This window comes from Pseudopipra pipra, chromosome 3 (genome assembly GCF_036250125.1).
Source record: "Pseudopipra pipra isolate bDixPip1 chromosome 3, bDixPip1.hap1, whole genome shotgun sequence".
Classification (NCBI taxonomy): domain Eukaryota; kingdom Metazoa; phylum Chordata; class Aves; order Passeriformes; family Pipridae; genus Pseudopipra; species Pseudopipra pipra.
Genome location: NC_087551.1, coordinates 86151117 through 86166340, shown reverse-complemented (window position 1 = coordinate 86166340; position 15224 = coordinate 86151117). Strand labels below are relative to the sequence as shown.

Sequence of the window (15224 nt, the reverse complement as noted above, 5' to 3'; positions counted from 1 at the left end):
TAATTTCTAGAATTTAAAGTTCCAGTTTTTGTAACCAAGTCCTCAATTTGGTAATTCTTTCCTTTGCAATATGAGCTTCAGTTCTAATTAGTTACTCTCAAAATTATTGTTGGAAAAAGTGTTCTGTTTAAAGCAACTTAGTCATGTTAATATATTAGTTTTCCAAAGGATCCAAGTTCTTAGTAATTTTTAGAATAGCCATGGAATAGACTTAGACTTCAGGGCAGATACTTCTTTTTCCCACTAAAACTCAGTGCTTAGGAATTGTCATTCACAGAGTAGAAGTCACTTTCTGAATCAGACATAAGCTTTTAAAATTACTTCTTATAGTTAAGAGTCAGTGTATATGTTTTAATATTTGACTTGTTATTAATTTCATTCTAGTGAAAATTTCATTTTAGTGAAAACCTAAGATGTATTTTCACTGGAAATGTGAACTCAAATATAAGTGTAACTTACTGTAAATTCAAAAGAAATATTTCTAAAATTTTGCTGGCCTTAATAAAGTTAATTAACAAAATAGCATAAATAAGCTAATGAATAGGAATAATCTACAAATATAAAAGAGAATTAAATTAAAGTTTAAAGTTAGGTTCATGAAAGTAGGTAAATATTTTTACATTTTTATATTATGCTATTAAAATATCTAGGTGCTAAGAGTTTGTTTTGTCTTGCTCACAGAAAACAAAAACTCCACATTTGTCCCTTTTTAACCCATTAGGCCACATGTTCTGCTTAATGAGCCACTAGATGGAGCAGTCAAATCTCACTTTTATCTATTGGCCTCTCTGCAAGACACTTTCTCTCAGCACAGAGAGAATCTGGAAATGCAGGCACACTTTGCTGCTTAAACCAGCAATTTTAAGAAACTTTTTCAGATCTTATCTCCATGTGCTTTTTTTTCCACAGGCAGATTTGCATTGTCCTGTAGCTTAAGTGTTGCAGATGGTGTATGGGGTTTATTCTGGAAATGGAAATTACACTGACGAGTACAGCTCTATGGAAGCAGTTATTCCTTTACTTAAATAAGTCCTATCCTCAGAAAAAAACAACCAACCAACCAAAACATAACAAGGAAAAGGTACTCTTATTTGAGGATCACGAGACAGATTTTCAAAATTTTGTGAAGTTTAGAGTTACACTTAAGCCTCTGGGTTTAAGCAATCTTGCTGATACTTTTGGTGAAGTTGCATATTTTCTTCCTACTTACCCAAAGTATATTTCCTTCCAACCTAATTTTTTTCTGTGACCTAATGCTTAAGAAACGCCTATTTAATGAGAGCACATTGTCTGCTTTCGGGGTGCTGCAGTAAAGTTGGTTCAGGAGAAAAAGAAAATATACAGTAATGTATATGAATGTTTTCATATTCTCTGTTTTATTGTAGTTTCATAACATTGCTAAGGCAAGAGTTTTTTGGGGAGGCATACATGCTTGTGATATAAATATAGATGTTTATATCAAATAGAATGTATGTGTGCTATTAGAAGGCACACATGTGCTCCAGTGCTTCTGTTGCAGTTAAATACTACAGGGATCATGATGTGTAGTTACACGGCATCATCCCAGAGTGATGTTAAGTCAGTGAATGGAGCTATGTGTGAATATAAAATCCTGCAGATTTCTGTTTTATTCTTTGCCTTTGTCAAGTCTTTGAAAGTCAGAGTGTTCTGCATTAAAGATTATCAGCAGGTGTTACAAGAAGAAATGTCATTCTGAAGCAGCTGGACACAGTCCTTGGAGTGCCTCAGCCCTGCTCTCACATCTAAGGTGGGCATTGCAGATCCTGGTATTGGTCCCCTGTCGGTTTTGGGTAGCAGTGACACATAGCTTTGCAGAGCAGGAAGCTCATGCTGTGCAAAGCAGTGCTCCCCAGCTGACCCGTGTGCGGTTTATTCATACGGTTCTCAGCTGAATTGTGAGAATAAGAAAAAACTTCTGATTGGCAGTGAATACTAATCAGCTGAGGGCTAGTGAACAGCCATTTTTTTTCAATTCCCCAAAATCCTTGAGACTCACTCAGAGATATAATGTCAGTTCTTGCCTGTCATGCTTTGGAGGTCTGCCACAGTAAATTAGTGTAAGTTTACATTTAAATACATGGTATGACAGGTAACTTCTGTTACCTCTGCCAGCTCATATTTTACTTAAAATATGGTATAAAAGGGACTTGAACTTACAGATAAAATTGGACTTCACAAAGGAACTCACAAATACCGGTTTAAATAGATGTAGACAGATGTAGATTCTCAAAACTTTCCGGTGTGGTATGTAACACACTGAACCTTGTCTGTGTTCCCAGGTAGGTTCAGTTATCTCTCATGAGACAGACATTACGAATTCGCCAGTAGTGGAGTTGTCATTGTCGTTAGGCAGAGACTGTCTGGGACAGGGCAAAGCAGCCCCTTGTGAATGGGAATGGAACTGAATGCTTAGAAATAAATCCAGTTGTGCTGCTGCTGGCTCTTTTCCACAGAAAAGTTGCTCTGAAGTCAGTTATAAAACAAGTTGGTTAATCTGTTCCTGTTACCAAGTTTTAAATCTCACTGCTAAGAAAATCTTAGGGAATGACTATTCCTAAAAGCCACTGGAAGGAGACATTTAGGAAGGTATTAATTTTCTGCCAGTGAACAGGGTTTTTCTTTTAAACAAATTTACCATTTAAATTTTGACTACTCTTCAAATGTATCCTTTAAAATTCTAATCTATCAACATCACTTCCCTTAAAAAAAAAAGCTACAACAACAAATATAGATTAGGCATGTTGCCATCATAGCATCAGCTCTCTGTGCTGTTGTGGACCTAATCTTACTTTGCCCTAGAAAATTATTATAAGGATTAGGAATGAATTTTATGGCAATGTTTAAACAGCATGGTGACCATTAAACCTTGCTCTTAGATGTGTGGCTTTAGTATATTTTTTGTTTGTTTGGAAGGTATATAACATTTTAAAGTAATAGAAAATACTACTTAATAGAGATTCCTTTAGAAGTGGTTATTACGTATGGTACTGCTGCTTTAATTTCTATGTTTAAATCTGACATTTTTAGAATTAAAGGGTCTGGGAGGAATCCGAATTGTAAAAGGATTCAGAAATTAAACCATGTCCACGCAGACTTAGGCAGTAAGGAAAAGAAAAAAAAAGAGTGTGCGTTAAGTTGTCAAATGTGTCCTGAAATAGAGAAACAGAATAAAATAGTGACACAGAAATGTCTATCACCCTTGGCTGTATAACCTTTCAATCACAGCCTATACAAGAATTAGTTCAGAACATGCATTGTCTTTTGGCTTATATTGTGTAATGGGGGTGGATCGGTTTTGAAGGGAAAAAAAAAAATTCGTTTTAAGGAATTTTGGTAAGGTCATGTGTCTGAATTAAATAAGCTGTAATGACATTGTCACTGTAGGTTGATTCTCCTGTTTTTGCTGTAGTCCATGTTTGAAGATGATACTTTTTGCTTGGCTTCTCTTTTGGCAGCAAAACTCAGGTACAGGTTAGATGCCTGCAGTCTCTTCCTAAAGACAGTAACACTGAATTGATTGTAGGAGTTTAGTGCTGTGAGTTCAAGCCTATACCAGACCATGGCTGTCAAAGGAAGTGCTGACACACCACCACTTCATACAGCTTACCCTTCAACAGGCAGGGAAGGGACTTTGAATATGGGCCTTCCATATCCAGCATGTGGATTATGAAAGTTGGGAGAAATCTGTCTCTATGGAGACAATGACACAACAACTAGAAATAATAGCTGAAGCTGGGAACAAAAAGAATATTTTGATGCCATTGATCAATAAATTGGAAAGTCAGTGCCTAAATGTTGGTCCCCATTTAACTGAAAACATCTGGCTTTGTGTTATTCAGACAGATGACAAGTTACTTCACTTGGAATTGATTGGCTCAGATCAAGGTTTGAATTGAAAATTGTGGAGTAATGGCAGCATGACGTTAATTTAACCCTTAATAATTAATAAGCTAAATATAAGATCAAACTTGTTAGCTCCAGCTCTGTTGATGCAACAACCTAATTTCTGCTTTGGTGTTTATTTTATTTTTAGTTATGTTAAACATCTGCTACTGTCCCCTTGCCTGCACATCCAGAAACTGTATTGGTCAAGGATGATTTGCTCTTGGTAAAGCTATGCTGATGGTTCCCAGTCATGTCCTTGGCCTTCATGAGCTCAGGACTGCATTCCAGAAGGATTTGCCCCATTACCCTCCCAGTATATAGTTTCCCGGGTCCTTTTTCTTGCCCTTCTTAGAGGGGTGTGCTGTTTGACTTGTCTAGTCACTGTTAATCTCCCACAATAGCCACGACCTTTTGAAGCAGATCAGACAGGGCTACAGAACAAAATGTCAAACTAAATACCTAATACTGTATCTAAGACTCCTGCATTTGTATTAGAATATCTTCTCCATTGTAACTTGGCTTTGCAATCTGGAGACTTTAACATGGATCTTTTTCTGTTGTTTCTCTTGTTTCCTAAATTAAATTCCAACTTAAAGTATAGCTGTTTCTTTCATTAAATTGTTCTTTGTGTGCTTCTGAATTAAGCTTAGGACCATTCTTTGGCTTTTTTCTTTGCAAAAAAGTGTTGTAAAACTTTTGATTTAGAGGAAAGTTGCTTTTTCAGGTATAAAGCTGAATAATATTCTTAATGCTTTGAGTTTGTTCTCTTAAAACTTCAATAATGGTAGGGTTGTGTGAGATTGTTCAGTCTCCTGCTTTTCTAATGATCTCAGAAAGTTTTATAAATGCAGGAATATCATGTATGGATTATAATTTAGAACAACTATTAGCAGGAAGATTATGAAGAGCTCAAACATGATGGTCAAGATGTGAGTATCAGATGCAGTGTAGTTTGCCTCAGAAGATAGTGGCAGTAAAATACTCTGGAAGGGTAAAACCTCCTGAGATAACAAAGACAGTGCTATCCAAAGCAAAGATTGAAAGTGTGCTATAACTTAATGATGTATTTTTACTAGGACAGTGGGATGGTATCCAGATTTCTAGTTAGTTTCCTACTGCTTTGATACTTTTAATGGATGTAAAAGTAAATAAGCTAACTATTAGCACTTGGTTGTCAAGCTGTCAGATGAGCCTTTGGGACAGCCAGAAAGGCTCCATGTGACTGGGGCTGGGAGGAATGAAATCCACCTTTAGGGATGTGCAATGCACACTGGAGTTGGTGGCACTGTCCTTTTCTGCAAAATGTCCTTTCTGACTTCAAAACACTCTTCTGTTGCTCTGCTCTTCCCTTGCTTTTCAGTGAATACTTGCAGACACCTCTACCATCTGAAGCTGTTAGACTGGGCTACTTAGTCAGAGCTTGGGTGGATCTCATGGCTAAGGATAGCAGTGGCTAAAACAGGTGTTGAGGACTGCCTCCTAGAGGCTGGAGGAGCAGAGAGGGGTTGGCATGTAGAGGAATGGGAGACAGTGAGAACCCTAACAACACCATGGTGAACAAACAACCTTTTTAAATGCATTTGGGAAAATGGTTCATTATTCTTTTTCACAGACGCATTCCATGGGAATGACAGGAACACTTTAAATCAGTCAGAAAACAAGCCCATACAGTTCAGTCTCATTTACAAATTCTGAGGCTGTAAGAATTTTTCGTCTGTTGAGTTGCATTGTAGCAAAATCCCCTGCCTTGTTTAATGTGTGCTTTAAGGTGAGGTGAACATTCAGGATCCATGTGTAGTATATTCTGAGAGTGAAGCAAAGCCCTAAATGCCTGACCTGGCAAAAGAGGAGGTCTTCCTTCAAGGAGTAATGCAGAAGGGTCAGTGGATGAACTGTGAAAGCATCAGGCATTTGGCATACTCTGTCTTTTGTTGCTTTTGCAAGAAATGTTTCTGGCTTAAGGAGAAAGCTGGGTCTGTGTTCCCTGGTCAGTAGCAAATGGTCACTGTCTCTTGAAATATATAAAGCCTGGACATTGTCCACCTCCAAAAAATTATCTCCTAACAAGGACATGTCCATGAAAAAAGCAGAATTAGACATTTGTGTTGTCTTCCTGCTAATACAATGCTACTGGGGACACTGAGTGTCAGCAGTGGTCAAGGATCTCAACTGTAGCTTTTGCTGATGACTGACATGCAGGTTTGTGAAAGACAGTGTTCAGTACCTTGGCTTTGATCCAGAATTACAGAGAAACAAATTGATTAAGTGTATTTTCATTATTACTAATAGGTCTATATGTTGTTAAATATGAAAGAGCTGTAAGCTCTCATTAGCTTAATTATTTATATTTTATCCCTTCTAAGCTTCTTTTTGTTTGCTTTGCTTCCTTACATTTTAGTTTCTAAACAGCAGAGGTTTTGTACTTTGGATGTCCTGCATTGTATTTTGGAAGTCCTGCAGTATCTAGATATGCTGCAGAGAAACATCTATTTGTACAGAGGAAGACTATCTCTGCCAAAGAAACAGTTTTATTGTTATATGGTTTGGATATGATTCAATTAGATTAAATACTTTAGCAAATTCTATTAGCTGTAATTCTCTAATCATCTGGCTTTCCCAAATATGCTGGTATATAGATTCTGCTTTTCTCTTTTACCTTGAATACATAATTTGGAATACAAAATATTCCTAGTTTTTTTATTTGGAACATATTTTTCTTATATAAAATTGTGTTTCCCTTCACACATCTATTATATACAAAAAGAATGAAATTATCCTATTAATTTGTAAAAAATGGTAAGTTTTTTCAAGGACCATTGTGTTTTTGGTATGCTAGAAGTAAATCTACAGCTTGGGATGTTTTACATAAATTAAAAGAGCCACATTTGCTTTACACAGTTTCTTCATCTATGCAGTTCATTAAACTTGCTTAGTGCACCACTGCTGAATATAAATAATAACTGCAGCAGTGGTATTGATTACTTAGGTACCTGAGCTTATGTCTACTGTTGGCTTTAAAGCACTAAGAAACTTCTTTCCCGTTCTGTCCAGTTAGGAAGGAGCATTTTTTCCCCTATCTTGTTTCCTGAGGATTGTTAATTCTGGATTCCTAAAATCATTAACTCCTAGAGACTGAAACTCCTTGTCATTGCAGCAGCCGTGTATGAACTAATGCAGTAATCGATGCTTGCACTACACTGCAGAGATTTGTTTTGATGACAAGAACTCTCGTTAGCCCTGTTTGGTGTCAGTGGTGTCGAATGTTTGACACTGCAGAATAATTTGGCTTAGAATCAGGACGCAAGGACCTTATGACTTCTTTTACATCGTCTCCTTCACACTGAAGTGGATTTTTGCTTGCATTACGGTTTTGCTACAGTTGCAGGCTGGAATTCATCAACCTACTAGATGCCAGTTGTGCTTTAACCATTCTGTTGCTGATGCTGCTATGTTTGCTGGGTTTCTTCAGTTTCTGCTCCATACGCTTCATTCAGGTACAGGTAAATAAGGAGCTGAGGTTTTAGTTATATTTTTATATTTCATATTTTTTTAAAATATTTTTAATGTCTATTTCTAACTGTGCAGCTTGAGTGATGTTCTGTCCTCAGAATGTAAAGTATTAATTGTAGCAAATATTCATCCCAAGTAGGGAATAAAGAACCATTTTGCTTTTAAGTCTGTGTTTTAGTTACGTTTATATTTTGAAAGTGTCAAATATATTTTGACGTTAGTGATGTTATGTGGAATGAGCTTTAGAAAAAGATCTGTATTTTGAAAGTAGATGTCAAAATGTAAATGTGTTTCTGAAAAGTAATAATAATATTCCTAATGCATTATGACTTCTGCATTTTTGGAGGAGTCATGGATAAAAAATATAAAAATTTATTTCAGGAAGCAAATAAACACTTCTGTATATAATTTCTCTTTGGCAGAAGACAATTGATATGTCCTCAATCTCCTATATTGTGCTATTGTTAGGAGCTTTAAGAAGTTTAGAACAGTGTGATTCTGTTACTTTTATTTTTGCATATTATTTAGAGGCAAAAATCATTAAACCCATGTATATAGAATAAAAATATAGTTCTTTGGCATAATATACAATTATGGTTATAATAATATATGGGTTATAAAAAATGTACAGTTCTGGTTATTTTGTACATTTTTTCTGCATGATCATATTGATTCATTGCACCTTCTGATAGGGGAAGGACATCAGTATTTTCCTTTTATATCTGAAACAAGGTCCTCATCTAAATCAGTAAAGGATCACAGGGGAAAGTGAGAGGAAGGACTCACCATTCCAAGTTCTTTGGGATTAGGCAGTTTGTTGAGGATAACAAATACCTCTAAAATCCTATATCCAGGTAGTTGATGGCACTGCCTATAAAAGTTGGTTTTGAAAAGTAATTTTTTCATTAGAAGAATTAATCCTAAACATTTATGATAGAATAAGTAATGAAAGAGGTTTTATCCTCTTGAAAATAACATCTGTGTTAGATAAAGTATATTAAGATATCCATGTGTGAAATTAATTTAATTCAGCAAAGTTTAGGGGATAATTAGAGTTCACTGAAGGCAGAATATGGAGGGACGCATTGGAGAAAATGGGGTTGAACAGCAATCAAAACAGAGATGGAACAGAAACAGCAGCAGGAATATCAGGAAGACAAAACATTTCTATGGCTGGGAAGAGAGAATAGTCAGCCTTAGCTCTGGATAGAATTCAAAGGATAAGACTGGAGGAAACCTTTGGCTAAGATCAAAGTCTTGCATTCTCTCACAGTTAATATATTGTGTGTAGCTACATAAAGAAGGTAAATCCCTGTTTCTTCTTCAAGCTACTCACTGTGGTAGACAGCCTTGAGCTGCATTCTAGTGACCTCTTGCACATCTTGGCAAAAGTAGATGAAGAAAGTGAAGTGGGGTTGGGATTGAAAAATATAGAGGTGTGACACCCTGTGTTGTGATGATTCAAGGCTGTACTGTGGGCAATAGGCAAACAGCAGCATGTTTCCAGCCTTTGCAACAGCATGGAATTGGGAGATCTAGAAGATACTTTAAAATCACTTAGCACCACATCCCCTGGCCCAGTATCAGTCTCTCTTGAAAGCATTTGATTCTTTTGTGTAGTAGACTATAGAGATATAAAGGACTATTAAACCAGGCTATCTATAGCTCTCTGGACATTAGATTTAGCTCATCTCTCTCTCATAACTACACTTCAGTATGCTAAATATTCCACTTTGAAAACTGAACTGTGTGCTGCAAGGAGAGAATCTGAGAGACTGAGCTGTCATCAAGGTCACTGTCATGTCGAGGTGTTGGTTAGGTGCACAGGTGCCCAAAAGAAAAATCATGTTGCAGAGTAAAGCAAAACCAAAAAAACCCCTAACAACAAAACCTTAAGTTCCTCACTAGTTTGACCTCTTGAGGTATTTAGTTACAAAAGTAGGCAAGGCAACCAGAGCCTGATCTCTGGCCAACCCGACTAATACCCAAAATGAAAGGTTAATGGTTTTCAAACAGTAGCCAGGCTTTTATGCTATCCTCTCCTGTTATCATTGTGATAGATTATATCCATCTCATCATCTTCTGCACAGCTAATTCTCAACTGCTGGGTTTCTCCCTGTTTCTACACTTGTTTATCCTGGTCTGAGTGTGGAGCCATTTCCTTGTTGACTCTGAACTGGGTCCTCTTTTTCCAGGTTGTTTTTCTAGTTTGTCAGGATAGCTTTGAAGTCCAGTTCTGACCTCCTATAAAATAGCCATTTTTTTCTCCTTGGCGTCAACTCCAATATGCTTCTGATTCATTGCCTACAGCAGTAGTGTGAGTATTGACTATTACTAGAGTGGCTGCCACTGGAATAGGCTCCCCAGGGAAGTGGTCACAGCACCGAGACTGCCAGAGTTCAAGAAGTGTTTGGATGATACTTTCAGGCACATGGTGTGATCTTGAGTATGGACCTGTGCAGGGCTAAGGGCCTTGGACTTGATGATCCTTGTGGGTCCCTTCCAACTGAGCATATTCTGTGATTCAGGGATACTATATTCCAGACAAAGACTACAGACCCTGCTTAATGAATACTTGGGAGGATATTTGTTACGAATTTTAGCTGTTAGAATATGATTTTCTACATAGTTTTTCATCTTATGCAAGTTTTATTTAGACACTTTCTCCAGTGTGACTCTTATCATGACATCTCATAAAAAAGACTCCTTCTCATTGGAACATATTTGACATCTGCTGTTACACGTAATTTGCTGATAGAGCCAAATGGTAGCAGACTCTTACCATGGTATTCTAGACTGGCAAGTACTTCGTACTAGGTACTACTACTAGGGACTAAATAGTTCCAGAATAATCTCAATTGCTTTTGCATACTTTCCTGTTTGCACTGAATTGCGTGTGTTTCTAATTTTGTTTTGTGTGCTTCCTGGTACTTGATGACTGCACGTTACTCGCTCATAGGCAACTTTCAATCGATTCTTCCAGAAAATGAAACATTTATGACTTAGCTGGTCAGTCTTTGACTGCATTTCTCCTTCTTCTGTATTGGGCTGGGGGTTTTTTATGTTGGTATTATTTCCTCATATGCTTCCACTTTTGCTGTCATGGTTGCTTCCTTATTTTCTGTAACGTTGGATGTTTTGGTTTTGATTTGGTTCAGTTTTTTGGTGGTTGTTTGTTTTGAGTTTGGGGGATTTTTGTTACATTTTTTTAGACAGATTTTTGATTTTTCTTCTGCTCAGCTTCCTTCCCTTCCCAAGTTTGTTAATTTTCACATTATTAGCTCTTTCCTCTTTACTGGTGGAAAGCAAAGCTCCAAAGGTCCTTTGCTGGTTGTTGTACTAGTCTATGATCGCTTACAGTACACTGGAAGGATTCTTCCTGCAATATTGCCCTCCAAACTGGAGAAACAAAACCTGTCATTATCTTTTAATGCAGCATAAATGCAGGTTCTCGTGAATGTTAATTAAAAAAAAACCAAACACGACCAAACAAAAAGCCCCCAACTGAACCAAAACAAACAAAAAACCCCCCAGACCCTCATCAGGCTCATCTTGGTGCTCTGGAGTGTGTCCCCATCATGGTACTACTGAGGTGCTTTTGTCTTTAATCAGAGAATTTCATCTGCTGTATTTCCTTCTACAGGCCTGAAGCTCAGAAAAACTAGTTTGTTTTTTTTTTCCCTCCTCAGACTTTCCTTTTCATTTGAATATTAATTATCTCTCCCAGTTTTCATGAAAATTCAATAATAACTTTGATTATGAAATACAATCTTATTTCTCGAGTAACTTGTTCAGGTTTGCATGATGGACTCGGTGTGCGTATGCTGGACAATCAACAGAAAGGCTCACTGTCTTTCTCCCTTCCCCGGGTCCTGTGGATAATAAGAAGCCTTGCTTTCAGTTGCTCCTGTTTCTATCAGCATGTTTATAAACACTGTGCGTTCTTCTGTATCTGAGCAGAAATGCCTTTATTCTTTCCACACAGTAGTAGAAAATGTGCATGCAAATAAGTCTCTCTGGGCATTGCCTGTTTTCATAACCTTATTTAGCTACCAGGGCACTGATACCTTACTGGGCATTGTTTCCATGGGACTTCTAATGCCTGACATTGGTTTGCTAATCCTTCTTAAAATTTCTAGCTATTGGCAGTATAGAAACACCCTGGGGTTTGAGGAGAATTTATTTTCAGCTTTGATTTTCAATTATAATTTGTTAATAAATCAGTCTTTAACAAATACTAAGATAAAAAATATGCAATTGAAAATTTTTTAAATTCTCAGGGGAAAAATACCAGAAGAGACCAAAATGGAAATATTACCTTTTTTATTTTTTTTTGCAATTAACACCTACTCAGTTGGTTTTAAATGTATACAGGAGAGAGAAAAAAAAACAACCCCCAGGAAAGAAAAATTGTGCTAGGCTGAAGAAAACAATAGGATATTTGAAGTGCTGGGAATTCCTTTGTAACAGCAGAAAAGTTTTTAAGAACTGTTCAGGCTTTTCAACTATAGGATAGCTGTGTATCTGTGTCTCCAAAATTACGAGACCATGTGACTTTTTGAGATAACTTGTTATACATTTTTCAAGTTTCATCATATGCTGAACAAAAATATTATGAAGAAATCATACCAAAGCTAAAAGTGTTAATTATATGAAACAAGAACTCAATAAAAGTGTTAATACAGTTAGTATCAATATTGAATTGGAATTAAATAGCAATTATAAATTCATTCAGAGAAGCTCTAAATTTCAGAAAGGAAATCTCCTTCCATCCATCTACAGAATTATCTTCCACTCAAGAGAGCAATCACGGTCAGCAAAATCAGCACTCAGAGCTAGCCCTAAGATAACAAATTTTCCTTGTCTTTAGATGCCACAGTATCAAAAATCAATTAAAATGTTTGCTTGCTGATTTGAAGTTCCTGATGCTAACCACTTTTCTAGTATTCTCAAGAAAATATTTGTAATAAACCTTTCAAAAGAACTTCTCAGATTAATGGAAGTTCATGTATCTTGCTTAGTATTTTACGTTTCTAAGTCTTTCACACTTTTTGATGACCATACAGAATATGCTTCTGTGGACTATCCCTGTGTGAATCATATATATTCTTGGACTCACATGCTTGCAATAAGACTTATGCATCCTCAAAATAGCAGTTTAGATGGTCTCTGAGATAAAAATAAGTAGCTAGCTAGAAAGGGTTGATGAACTCTTGAAGACTCTTAGTGTTTGAGTGAAGGAACTAAGTAACTGGCTGAAGGATTCTCATAAGCAGACTCCCTAGAGATTTGGGAAACTTAGAACTTTTTCCTTGTTATGCTCCTTGTGTCCATGTTAAAAATTTTAGAGACATTCAAAAATCCTCAGTTTGTTGCTTGACTAGATAGGTTGTGCCTTTTTGGCTTTAAGCTTCTATTGGCAAGATTAGTAATCTTTGCTTTCAGTAGTTTATAAAACCTTGCCACAACACTGAAATAATTCAGGTAGGATGTCCATTTTGTGAAACATACAAATGGGCCCTGTTGTTTTTGTGTTGGAAGGTCTTTTGCAAGTGTATCTTTTGAGAAACCTTCAGCCATCAGTGAACACAAGTGCAATGCTTTCTTATAAAAAAGTATATGTCTAAACTGTACACCTAGTTAAAAGAAAATCACAATCTTTGAAATGAAAAGTCTTTGTTAAATAAATATCTGGATAACAAACTCATGTTATAATTTAAATAGTCTGCAGAACATTCACCTTGCACCCAGATAAAGAAAGTATATTGAAAGACTTTTTCATAATCAGCAACTGACTTTTTCCTTTGCAAAATTGAAAATAATTGTGAATTTGCAAACTCTTGTAAAGAAACAACTTTGCAATAGTAACTAAGGGAGAAGTCAAATGGATTTTCCTTTTCACTAGATTTTAGCTTAGTATTAGTGCCCTTAGCAATGTAGATGGTATTTAATGACTTCACTACTTCCTTGCTTAATTATTTATGTATTTCTTTTTTGCGAATATCAATTCAGCATTACAACTTCTTCTGTGTTCACAATGTAGCTACCACTTTAAAAAAGATTTTTAAACTAAGGAGTTTGTTTCAAAATAAAATGCTGAAGTGTTCATTTTGTATGAGAAAGAGTATGAAATGTCCTTATCTTCTAAACACAAAAGTAAGGAATAACCATTTATTTTTAGTTTGTACTGAATAAGCCTAGGTTGTCAGTTATCTAAATCTGAAAGCTTAGTGCTTGATAAAGCTCTATAGACCCTTTTCCAATTATTTTTTTGTTACTCAGAAATTTAATTAAGATATAGAAGAACAATTCTATATCTCATCATTCCATTAAAATACCTAAATAAATATTGAATTGAGGGAGCAATCCGAGAGGCTGGTTCTAGCTTTGGGAGCTATAGGGACCACAGTCATGTGCGCCAGATCTGTACCTGAAATAGGAGTACTGTATGTATAAATTGTCACTGGTATGGAGTACTAGTCTTTATTTTAACTTTGGAGTCTTACAGTATGTCAGTATTCAGTGCTTAGGACATATGCCAGCAGGGAACTCAAATCCAATGCAACTGTATATTTTCAGTATAAAAGCAAACCTAAATTGCATAGCCTTGTAGTGCATTCTTCCCACATACTGCATGATCCAACCTGTCCTTGAACTGCATAGATTGTAAAACACAGACCTTTTTCTGCAAGGATTTAAGTTCTAAACTGTAGACGTCTAAAATGGGTTGGTTTGAATCTAAGGAGATAAAGAGCATTTTTGTGAAGCTTTGTATATAATTAGGCAATAGGTAGCTTTTGAATTCTCTGCTTGCCACATAAGTGCCAGGATTGCTGGTGAAGCCAGGGTACTCATGTTTTCTCTCTATGTGGTTACTTAGCAGCTTGAACTAGAATGATTTAAGCGTATGTTGTGTATACAATGAATTATTTTTCTGACATGATAAAATGATTAGAATTTTTTTTCCTGTATGTGGAAGTACTTCCTTCCTTAACAATATGACCTATCACATCTGTAACAGCAACTAGATGTTTTTGATGGTGGGAATGGTATGCTGGACATTTACCAGTAGCATGCAGAGTTGTTTTCCAACTCATGAAAACTCAGGCTATGAAGAAGAAAGGCAATCAAGTTAATGTATGGAGTGTTTTTACATTTTTTGTAACTTTCTGTAGGCTGGTATGTGGCTTCTGTTGATTTTTACCTTGGGAAACAATTGTTCATTCCCATGAGATATTGATCTAGTTCCATGGGAACTTCCACAACAGAGGATGTTCCAGGTCTTTCACAAACTTTATTGCTGTTTAATGCAGGGTATATTTAATTCCAAAAATTAACAAAAGTAAATACATAAATGGCATGTTGTCCATGTTGTCTTGGCTACAGTGACCATGAAATGGTGGAGTTCAAGATTATTAGGGCAATGAGGAGGCCATACAGCAAGCCTCAGGACCTCAGGAAACCAGAATTAGGCCTCTTCAGGGATCTTCTTGGTAGAGTACCAAGGGATAAAGGCCTGGAGGGAAGAGGAACCTAAGAAAAATGGCTTCTCCAATCTCAGGAGCCGTGAATCCCAACAAAGAGGAAGTCAGGCAAAAAACTCAAACACAGAAAGGAAACCTACAGAGGGTGGAAGCAAGGATGGATAGCTTGGGAGGAATACAGAGAGATTGCCTGAGCAGACAGGGATCAGGTTAGGAAAGCTAAAGCCTTGATAGAATTAAATCTGGCCAGGGACATCAAGGGCAACAAAGAAGGCTGAGAGAAAAATATGTCAGTGATAAAAAGAAGACTAGGGAAAATGTAGG

General features: G+C 36.5%; 1 protein-coding gene across 50 annotated transcripts in view; it reads left to right on the top strand.

The window, feature by feature from the left end:
- RIMS1 (regulating synaptic membrane exocytosis 1) overlaps positions 1 to 15224 on the top strand; it is a 318203-nt gene that overhangs the window by 160995 nt on the left and 141984 nt on the right. Inside the window, exon 1 of one of the 50 annotated variants that reach the window (XM_064650187.1) lies at positions 7256 to 7406. The exons of the other annotated variants lie outside the window; for them this stretch is intronic. Within the exon in view, the coding sequence (XP_064506257.1) occupies positions 7355 to 7406 (52 nt within the window). The 5' untranslated portion in view covers positions 7256 to 7354. Of the gene's footprint in view, positions 1 to 7255; positions 7407 to 15224 lie in introns of those variants that run through there. 50 annotated transcript variants of the gene reach the window in all.